At 45.2% G+C, this 10,730-nt stretch overlaps 1 protein-coding gene across 1 annotated transcript in view; it reads left to right on the forward strand.

Moving 5' to 3' along the window:
- LOC106578203 (serine/threonine-protein kinase DCLK2) overlaps positions 1-10,084 on the forward strand; it is a gene marked incomplete at both ends in the record, with an annotated part of 12,015 nt that extends 1,931 nt beyond the window's left edge. The window contains 8 exons of the mRNA XM_082972638.1: positions 243-312; positions 2,017-2,122; positions 4,316-4,373; positions 5,904-6,023; positions 7,775-7,921; positions 8,618-8,751; positions 9,696-9,773; positions 9,988-10,084. Of these exons, the coding sequence (XP_082828764.1) occupies positions 243-312; positions 2,017-2,122; positions 4,316-4,373; positions 5,904-6,023; positions 7,775-7,921; positions 8,618-8,751; positions 9,696-9,773; positions 9,988-10,084 (810 nt within the window). The remainder of the gene's footprint in view (positions 1-242; positions 313-2,016; positions 2,123-4,315; positions 4,374-5,903; positions 6,024-7,774; positions 7,922-8,617; positions 8,752-9,695; positions 9,774-9,987) is intronic.
- Between the last annotated feature and the right edge of the window lie 646 nt (positions 10,085-10,730).

Genomic DNA, 10,730 nt, shown 5'->3' on the forward strand with positions numbered 1-10,730 from the left:
ATCTCCTCTCTCTCCTGTCTTTTCCCCTCTCCTCTCTCTCTCCTGTCATTCCCCCTCCTTCATTCCTTCTCTCTCTCTCTCTGCTGTCATTCCCCCTCTCCTCTCTCTCCTGACATTCCCCCTCCTTCATTCCTTCTCTCTCCTCTCTCTCCTGCCATTTCCCCTCTCCTCTCTCTCCTGCCATTTCCCCTCCTTCATTCCTTCTCTCTCTCCCTCCTCTTTCCCCCTCTCCCTCTCTCCAGATTTCTCCTCATCCTGCCTCGTCAGATGTGAACGGAGCAGCGAACCAGACAGATGATCTGAGCCCTGAAGGTAGACGTGTGTGTGTGTGTTAGGGGGTGTGTGTTAGGGTGTGTGGTGTGTTAGGGTGTGTGTTAGGGTGTGTGTGTGTGTGTTAGGGTGTGTGTGTTAGGGTGTGTGTGTGTGTGTGTGTGTGTGTTAGGGTGTGTGTGTGTGTGTGTTAGGGTGTGTGTGTTAGGGTGTGTGGTGTGTGTGTTAGGGTGTGTGGTGTGTGTGTTAGGGTGTGTGGTGTGTGTGTGTGCTAGGGTGTGTGTGTTAGGGTGTGTGTGTGTGTGTGTTAGGGTGTGTGTGTTAGGGTGTGTGTGTGTGTTAGTGTGTGTGTGTTAGGGTGTGTGGTGTGTGTGTGTGTGTTAGGGTGTGTGTGTTAGGGTGTGTGTGTTAGGGTGTGTGTGTGTGGTGTGTGTGTGTGTGTGTGTGTGTGTGTGTGTGTGTGTGTGTGTGTGTGAGGGTGTGTGTGTGTGTGTTAGGGTGTGTGTGTGTGTGAGGGTGTGTGTGTGTGTGTTAGGGTGTGTGTGTGTGTGTTAGGGGTGTGTGTGTGTGTGTGTGTGTGTGTGTGTTAGGGTGTGTGTGTGTGTGTGTGAGGGTGTGTGGTGTGTGTTAGGGTGTGTGTGTGTGTGTGTGTGTTAGGGTGTGTGTGTTAGGGTGTGTGTGTGTGTGTGTGTGTGTGTTAGGGTGTGTGTGTGTGTTAGGGTGTGTGTGTTAGGGTGTGTGTGTTAGGGTGTGTGGTGTGTGTGTTAGGGTGTGTGGTGTGTGTGTTAGGGTGTGTGGTGTGTGTGTGTGTTAGGGTGTGTGTGTGTGTGTTAGGGTGTGTGTGTGTGTGTGTGTGTGTGTGTGTTAGGGTGTGTGTGTGTGTGTGTGAGGGTGTGTGGTGTGTGTTAGGGTGTGTGTGTGTGTGTGTGTGTTAGAGTGTGTGTGTTAGGGTGTGTGTGTGTGTGTGTGTGTGTGTTAGGGTGTGTGTGTGTGTTAGGGTGTGTGTGTTAGGGTGTGTGTGTTAGGGTGTGTGGTGTGTGTGTTAGGGTGTGTGGTGTGTGTGTTAGGGTGTGTGGTGTGTGTGTGTGTTAGGGTGTGTGTGTTAGGGTGTGTGTGTGTGTGTGTTAGGGTGTGTGTGTTAGGGTGTGTGTGTGTGTTAGTGTGTGTGTGTTAGGGTGTGTGGTGTGTGTGTGTGTTAGGTGTGTGTGTGTGTGTGTGTGTGTGTGTGTGTGTGTGTGTGTGTGTGTGTGTGTGTGTGTGTGTGAGGGTGTGTGTGTGTGTGTTAGGGTGTGTGTGTGTGTGTTAGGGTGTGTGTGTGTGTGTGTGTGTGTGTGTGTGTGTGTGTGAGGGTGTGTGTGTGTGTGTTAGGGTGTGTGTGTGTGTGTGAGGGTGTGTGTGTGTGTGTGTTAGGGTGTGTGTGTGTGTGTTAGTGTGTGTGTGTGTGAGGGTGTGTGTGTGTGTGTGCAGGTTGGCACTGACACATATGGTCATACCACGCTACTCCAACAATCCTCAGGACGTTTTACAGCATGGTTGTGTGTGTGTGTGTGTGTCCTCGGTTACCCCTGTCTCTCTCCTGTATAGTGAATGGGAACACTCTCTCCTGTATAGTGAATGGGAACACTCTCTCCTGTATAGTGAATGGGAACACTCTCTCCTGTATAGTGAATGGGAACACTCTCTCCTGTATAGTGAATGGGAACACTCTCTCCTGTATAGTGAATGGGAACACTCTCTCCTGTATAGTGAATGGGAACAGGTCGGTCTCCTCCTCCATCATCAGTGACAAGTACAAGGTGGGGAAGATCATAGGGGACGGGAACTTTGCCGTTGTTAAGGATTGTGTAGAGAGGTAAGTACTAGATCACACACACACACACACACACACACACACACACACACACACACACACACACACACACTGGGGGTTTCTCAATATGCGTACTACCGTGCTTCAAGCAAATTGGAGCACGCAACGGTCGGTGTATGAGTCCAAATCAAAGTATGTGAAATGGAACACTGAGGGCAGTTCTAAGATGAAATGGAACACTGAGGGCAGTTCTGAGATGAAATGGAACACTGAGGGCAGTTCTGAGATGAAATGGAACACTGAAAGCAGTTCTGAGATGAAATGGAACACTGAGGGCAGTTCTAAGATGAAATGGAACATGAGGGCAGTTCTGAGATGAAATGGAACATGAGGGCAGTTCTGAGATGAAATGGAACACTGAAAGCAGTTCTGAGATGAAATGGAACACTGAGGGCAGTTCTAAGATGAAATGGAACAGTGAGGGCAGTTCTAAGATGAAATGGAACACTGAAAGCAGTTCTAAGATGAAATGGAACACTGAAAGCAGTTCTGAGATGAAATGGAACACTGAGGGCAGTTCTAAGATGAAATGGAACAGTGAGGGCAGTTCTCAGATGAAACTGAACACTGAGGGCAGTTCTGAGATGAAATGGAACAGTGAGGGCAGTTCTAAGATGAAATGGAACACGGAGGGCAGTTCTGAGATGAAATGGAACACTGAGGGCAGTTCTGAGATGAAATGGACCACTGAGGGCAGTTCTGAGATGAAATGGAACACTGAGGGCAGTTCTAAGATGAAATGGAACATGAGGGCAGTTCTGAGATGAAATGGACCACTGAGGGCAGTTCTGAGATGAAATGGAACACTGAGGGCAGTTCTAAGATGAAATGGAACACTGAGGGCAGTTCTAAGATGAAATGGAACATGAGGGCAGTTCTGAGATGAAATGGACCACTGAGGGCAGTTCTGAGATGAAATGGAACACTGAGGGCAGTTCTAAGATGAAATGGACCACTGAGGGCAGTTCTCAGATGAAATGGAACACTGAGGGCAGTTCTGAGATGAAATGGAACACTGAGGGCAGTTCTAAGATGAAATGGAACACTGAGGGCAGTTCTGAGATGAAATGGAACACTGAGGGCAGTTCTCAGATGAAATGGAACACTGAGGGCAGTTCTGAGATGAAATGGACCACTGAGGGCAGTTCTCAGATGAAATGGAACACTGAGGGCAGTTCTGAGATGAAATGGAACACTGAAAGCAGTTCTGAGATGAAATGGAACACTGAGGGCAGTTCTAAGATGAAATGGAACACTGAGGGCAGTTCTCAGATGAAATGGAACACTGAGGGCAGTTCTGAGATGAAATGGACCACTGAGGGCAGTTCTCAGATGAAATGGAACACTGAGGGCAGTTCTGAGATGAAATGGAACACTGAAAGCAGTTCTGAGATGAAATGGAACACTGAAAGCAGTTCTGAGATGAAATGGAACACTGAGGGCAGTTCTAAGATGAAATGGAACACTGAGGGCAGTTCTAAGATGCGTACTTCGTTTGTACACATTTCAAAGCATATATCGATGCGCGTTTCAACTGAAATATTCCCAGAATTGTTGTCGTAATGTGACGCATCCACGCAAACAATGGCAGCTGGTTTTGAGCTGAAGAGAGAGAAAATGAACTCCGACTTCGGAATGAAAAGTTGCCCATTCACATCTCACATGTTGCCTGAATACAATATTGTATCTTAAAAACGTTAATAAATACATACCTTGTTAATGTTACAATGTTTAACTGCCTGGAATACCCACTGTAGTGTCGTAGATCACAGGCTAACTGACGAAAATAATTGGTAGATAGCTAGCTACACACAAAGAATTTGTAGCTAATGTTGGCCATCTACCTTGCATAACAACATCCTTTTTTTACATGTAAAACTAGCTGGCTAGCTAGATTAATATTCACATATAGGTAGTTGCTAATTATGAAGTAAAACGTTAGCATTTTGCTTTATGTAGCTATCTTGTTTTGTCTGTATTGGTCAAAGGTCACATTAATGCGGTAACATGGAGTGCTTCTCAAATGGAACATTTTCTGTGTTCTCCACACTCTTGTCCTCACGAGAACATACACAAGAGAACGTCCTCAGAGCATGAGTGTGTGGAGCACAGTAGTATGCATAATTGAGAAACACCCACTGTACTTGATTGATTGATTGATTGACTCGTCGACAGGTCGACAGGACAGGAGTTTGCTCTGAAGATTATCGACAAAGCTCGTTGCTGTGGGAAGGTACTGACACAACTTATGTACTGATCAGATTGATTGATTGACTGATTTTATGTATTGATGTACAGTACCAGTCAAAAGTTTGGACACACCTACTCCTTCAAGGGGTTTTTCTTTATTTTTACTATTTTCTACATTGTAGAATAATAGTGAAGACATCACAACTATGAAATAACACATATACAATCATGTCGTAACCAAAAAAAGTGTTAAACAAATCAAAATATATTTTAGATTGTTAAAAAGTAGCCACCCTTTGCCTTGATGACAGCTTTGCACACTCTTGGCATTCTCTCAACCAGCTTCATGAGGAATGCTTTTCCAACAGTCTTGAAGGAGTTCCCACATATGCTGAGCACTTGTTGGCTGCTTTTCCTTCACTCTGCGGTCCAAGACATTCCAAACCATCTCAATTGGGTTGAGGTCGGGTGATTGTGGAGGCCAGGTCATCTGATGCAGCACTCCATCACTCTTATTGGTCAAATAGCCCTTACACAGTCAGGAGGTGTGTTGGGTCATTGTCCTGTTGAAAAACAAATGATAGTCCCAATAAGCGCAGATCAGATGGGATGGCGTATCGCTGCAGAATGCTGTGGTAGCCATGATGGTTAAGTGTGCCTTGAATTCTAAATAAATCACAGACAGTGTCACCAGCAAAGCACCATCACACCTCCTCCTCCATGCTTCACGGTGGGAACCACACATGCAGAGATCATCCGTTCACATACTCTGCATCTCATAAAGACACAGTGGTTGGAAGCAAAAATCGCAAAATTAGACCAAAGAACAGATTTCCACCGGTCTAATGTCCATTGCTCGTGTTTCTTGGTCCAAGAAAGTCTCTTCTTCTTATTGTTGTCCTTTAGTAGTGGTTTCTTTGCAGCAATTTGACCATGAAGGACTGATTCACACAGTCTCCTCTGAACAATTGATGTTGAGATGTGTCTGTTACTTGAACTCTGTGAAGCATTTATTTGGGTTGCAATCTGAGGTGCAGTTAACTCTAATGAACTTATCCTCTGCAGCAGAGGTAACTCTGGGTCTTCCTTTCCTGTGGCGGTCCTCATGAGAGCCATGTCTTAAAGTAATAAGCTGTTCCTGCCATAATCTGCACTAGGTATTTTAGGGCTATCTTCTGTATACCAACCCTACCTTGTCACAACACAACTGATTGGCTCAAACGCATTAAGAAGGAAAGAAATTCCACCAATTAACTTTTAACAAGGCACACCTGTTAATTGAAATGCATTCCAGGTGACTACCTCATGCAGCTGGTTGAGAGAATGCCAAGAGTGTGCAAAGCTTTCATCAAGACAAAGGGTGGCTACTTTGAAGAATCTCAAATATAAAATATATTTTGATTTGTTCAACACGTTTTTGATTCCACTAATACATGATTCCATATATGGTATTTCATTGTTTTTAATATTTTCACTATTATTCTACAATGTAGAAAATAGTAAAAAATAAAGAAAAACCCTTGAATGAGTAGGTGTGTCCTAACTGTTAATTGGTACTGTGTGTATTGATCAGGAGCACCTGATAGAGAACGAGGTGGCGGTGTTGCGGAGGGTCAGACACCCCAGCATCATACAGCTGATTGAGGTCGACGACACGCCCACAGAACTCTACCTGGTCATGGAATTGGTCAAGGTACGCTCAATTACTTAAAGCGGCAATCAGCAGTCGAAACAATAACGAAGCGTCTCTCCGCCCCCTGTTTTGGTTTTAAAAAAGCTGAGGGATTTGGGGCTGGAGAAAATGTAACCCTTCAAGTTAACAGTAATGGATGCAAGGACTGACCATCCATGACATCAACATTATGGTGTTAATCCTGTTTTGAGGCTGTACAGTGTTGGTTTACATTTACTTTGTTTACAAACAGAGAGTTAAACAAGGTTCTGATGGGGTGTGACTGTTGGACTGAGGCATTTAGTAAGGGATAATCAATGAGAGGCTTTTAGTAAGGGATAATCGATGAGAGGCTTTTAGTAAGGGATAATCAATGAGAGGCTTTTAGTAAGGGATAATCGATCAGAGGCTTTTAGTAAGGGATAATCAATGAGAGGCTTTTAGTAAGGGATAATCAATGAGAGGCTTTTAGTAAGGGATAATCGATCAGAGGCTTTTAGTAAGGGATAATCGATCAGAGGCTTTTAGTAAGGGATAATCAATGAGAGGCTTTTAGTAAGGGATAATCGATCAGAGGCTTTTAGTAAGGGATAATCGATCAGAGGCTTTTAGTAAGGGATAATCGATCAGAGGCTTTTAGTAAGGGATAATCAATGAGAGGCTTTTAGTAAGGGATAATCGATGAGAGGCTTTTAGTAAGGGATAATCGATGAGAGGCTTTTAGTAAGGGATAATCGATGAGAGGCTTTTAGTAAGGGATAATCGATGAGAGGCTTTTAGTAAGGGATAATCAATGAGAGGCTTTTAGTAAGGGATAATCGATGAGAGGCTTTTAGTAAGGGATAATCGATGAGAGGCTTTTAGTAAGGGATAATCGATGAGAGGCTTTTAGTAAGGGATAATCGATGAGAGGCTTTTAGTAAGGGATAATCGATGAGAGGCTTTTAGTAAGGGATAATCGATGAGAGGCTTTTAGTAAGGGATAATCGATCAGAGGCTTTTAGTAAGGGATAATCGATCAGAGGCTTTTAGTAAGGGATAATCAATGAGAGGCTTTTAGTAAGGGATAATCGATCAGAGGCTTTTAGTAAGGGATAATCGATCAGAGGCTTTTAGTAAGGGATAATCGATCAGAGGCTTTTAGTAAGGGATAATCAATGAGAGGCTTTTAGTAAGGGATAATCGATGAGAGGCTTTTAGTAAGGGATAATCGATGAGAGGCTTTTAGTAAGGGATAATCGATGAGAGGCTTTTAGTAAGGGATAATCGATGAGAGGCTTTTAGTAAGGGATAATCAATGAGAGGCTTTTAGTAAGGGATAATCGATGAGAGGCTTTTAGTAAGGGATAATCGATGAGAGGCTTTTAGTAAGGGATAATCGATGAGAGGCTTTTAGTAAGGGATAATCGATGAGAGGCTTTTAGTAAGGGATAATCGATGAGAGGCTTTTAGTAAGGGATAATCGATGAGAGGCTTTTAGTAAGGGATAATCGATGAGAGGCTTTTAGTAAAGGATAATCGATGAGAGGCTTTTAGTAAGGGATAATCGATCAGAGGCTTTTAGTAAGGGATAATCAATGAGAGGCTTTTAGTAAGGGATATGTTTGTGTGTGTGTTCGTATGTATGTGTGTGTGTGTGTGTGTGTGTGTGTGTGTGTGTGTGTGTGTGTGTGTGTGTGTGTGTGTGTGTGTGTGTGTGTGTGTGTGTGTGTGTGTGTGTGTGTGTGTGTACAGTACACTGACCTGTGTCTGTTGATGTTATCTCTCTGCAGGGTGGAGATCTGTTTGATGCCATCACATGTTCTACTAAATACACAGAGAGAGATGCCAGTGCCATGATCTTCAACCTGGCGGGAGCTATTCAATACCTACACCGTATGGATATAGTCCACAGAGACATCAAACCTGAAAACCTGCTGGTATATAAACCCTCACATACACACCTACAACAGGAACAGGGTTGGAGTTAAAACCTACAGGAGGGGTATCTCTCCAGGAACAGGGTTGGAGTTAAAACCTACAGGAGGGTATCTCTCCAGGAACAGGGTTGGAGTTTAGACCTACAGGAGGGTATCTCTCCAGGAACAGGGTTGGAGTTTAGACCTCCAGGAGGGGTATCTCTCCAGGAACAGGGTTGGAGTTTAAACCTACAGGAGGGTATCTCTCCAGGAACAGGGTTGGAGTTAAAACCTACAGGAGGGGTATCTCTCCAGGAACAGGGTTGGAGTTAAAACCTACAGGAGGGTATCTCTCCAGGAACAGGGTTGGAGTTAAAACCTACAGGAGGGTATCTCTCCAGGAACAGGGTTGGAGTTAAAACCTACAGGAGGGGTATCTCTCCAGGAACAGGGTTGGAGTTAAAACCTACAGGAGGGTATCTCTCCAGGAACAGGGTTGGAGTTTAGACCTACAGGAAGGTAGTTCTCCAGGAACAGGGTTGGAGTTAAAACCTACAGGAAGGTAGTTCTCCAGGAACAGGGTTGAATTTAAAACCTACAGGAGGGGTATCTCTCCAGGAACAGGGTTGGAGTTAAAACCTACAGGAGGGGTATCTTTTACATTACACTTTAGTCATGTATATCAACCTGTCTCCTTTCTTGCCCTGTGACCTCCAGGTGTGTGAATACCTGGATGGGACCAAGTCGTTGAAGCTCGGTGATTTTGGTCTGGCTACAGTCGTAGAGGGACCCCTGTATACAGTCTGTGGAACGCCCACGTATGTAGCTCCAGAGATCATCGCTGAGACCGGGTAAGAGGTGTGTGTGTGTGTGTGTGTGTGTGTGTGTGTAGAGACCATCTCGGAGACCTGATAAGAGGAGTGTGTGTTTGTGTGTGTCCACTTCTCTCAGTTCTTTCCTCACACCTAAAAAAAAGGACAGGTAGGCCCGATCCAGCAGCAGGACAGGTCGGCCCGATCCAGCAGCAGGACAGGTTCGCCCCGATCCAGCAGCAGGACAGGTTCGCCCCGATCCAGCAGCAGGACAGGTCGGCCCGATCCAGCAGCAGGACAGGTCGGCCCGATCCAGCAGCAGGACAGGTCGGCCCGATCCAGCAGCAGGACAGGTCGGCCCGATCCAGCAGCAGGACAGGTCGGCCCGATCCAGCAGCAGGACAGGTCGCCCCGATCCAGCAGCAGGACAGGTCGGCCCGATCCAGCAGCAGGACAGGTCGGCCCGATCCAGCAGCAGGACAGGTCGGCCCGATCCAGCAGCAGGACAGGTTCGGCCCGATCCAGCAGCAGGACAGGTCGGCCCGATCCAGCAGCAGGACAGGTCGGCCCGATCCAGCAGCAGGACAGGTCGGCCCGATCCAGCAGCAGGACAGGTCGGCCCGATCCAGCAGCAGGACAGGTCGGCCCGATCCAGCAGCAGGACAGGTCGGCCCGATCCAGCAGCAGGACAGGTCGGCCCGATCCAGCAGCAGGACAGGTCGGCCCGATCCAGCAGCAGGACAGGTCGGCCCGATCCAGCAGCAGCACCATGCGTAACGGCAGTAATGACGATAGTTGCTCTGAGAAACTCCATATTGTTGGGAGTACCGGACGTATTTTGACAAACGTTTACAGAGCTGGTTAATGGGATCTTGGGAGATATCGTCAGATTCATTGTCTTCTCAAGCCCAGGTACTGATTCAGATAGAAGATGGTTTTATGTGGAATAATGAGGTTGTCATCTTACCTGTGTGTGTTGTTAGGTACGGTCTGAAGGTGGATATCTGGGCTGCAGGAGTTATCGCCTACATCCTATTGTGTGGGTTCCCCCCGTTCCGCAGGTGAGTTCCACTACGTTCACCAGTACAATCACCAGCACGTTCACCAGTACAATCACCAGTACAATCACCAGCACGTTCACCAGCACGTTCACCAGTACAATCACCAGCACGTTCACCAGTACAATCACCAGCACGTTCACCAGCACATTCACCAGTTCGTTCACCAGTTTCAACATAATGACTGTATATACTCAGTTTCACTCCTCTCCTACAGTGAGAATAACATCCAGGAGGAGTTGTTTGACCAGATACTCAGGGGGAAGCTGGAATTCCCTTCCCCAGACTGGGACACAGTCAGCCTGCCGGCCAAGGTAGGAGCCTGAGGGTTAGATAGATAGATGGTATAACAGTAGATAGATGGTATAACATTAGATAGATAGTATAACAGTAGATAGATGGTATAACAGTAGATAGATGGTATAACATTAGATAGATAGATGGTATAACATTAGATAGATGGTATAACAGTAGATAGATGGTATAACAGTAGATAGATGGTATAACAGTAGATAGATGGTATAACATTAGATAGATGGTATAACAGTAGATAGATAGATGGTATAACATTAGATAGATGGTATAACATTAGATAGATGGTATAACAGTAGATAGATGGTATAACAGTAGATAGATGGTATAACATTAGATAGATGGTATAACATTAGATAGATGGTATAACAGTAGATAGATAGATGGTATAACAGTAGATAGATGGTATAACAGTAGATAGATGGTATAACATTAGATAGATGGTATAACAGTAGATAGATGGTATAACAGTAGATAGATGGTATAACAGTAGATAGATAGATGGTATAACATTAGATAGATGGTATAACAGTAGATAGATGGTATAACATTATATAGATGGTATAACAGTAGATAGATGGTATAACAGTAGATAGATGGTATAACATTAGATAGATGGTATAACGGGTAGATAGATGGTATAACAGT

The sequence above is a fragment of the Salmo salar genome, unplaced genomic scaffold, assembly GCF_965601325.2.
Source record: "Salmo salar unplaced genomic scaffold, fSalSal1 ptg000865l, whole genome shotgun sequence".
Classification (NCBI taxonomy): Eukaryota; Metazoa; Chordata; class Actinopteri; order Salmoniformes; family Salmonidae; genus Salmo; species Salmo salar.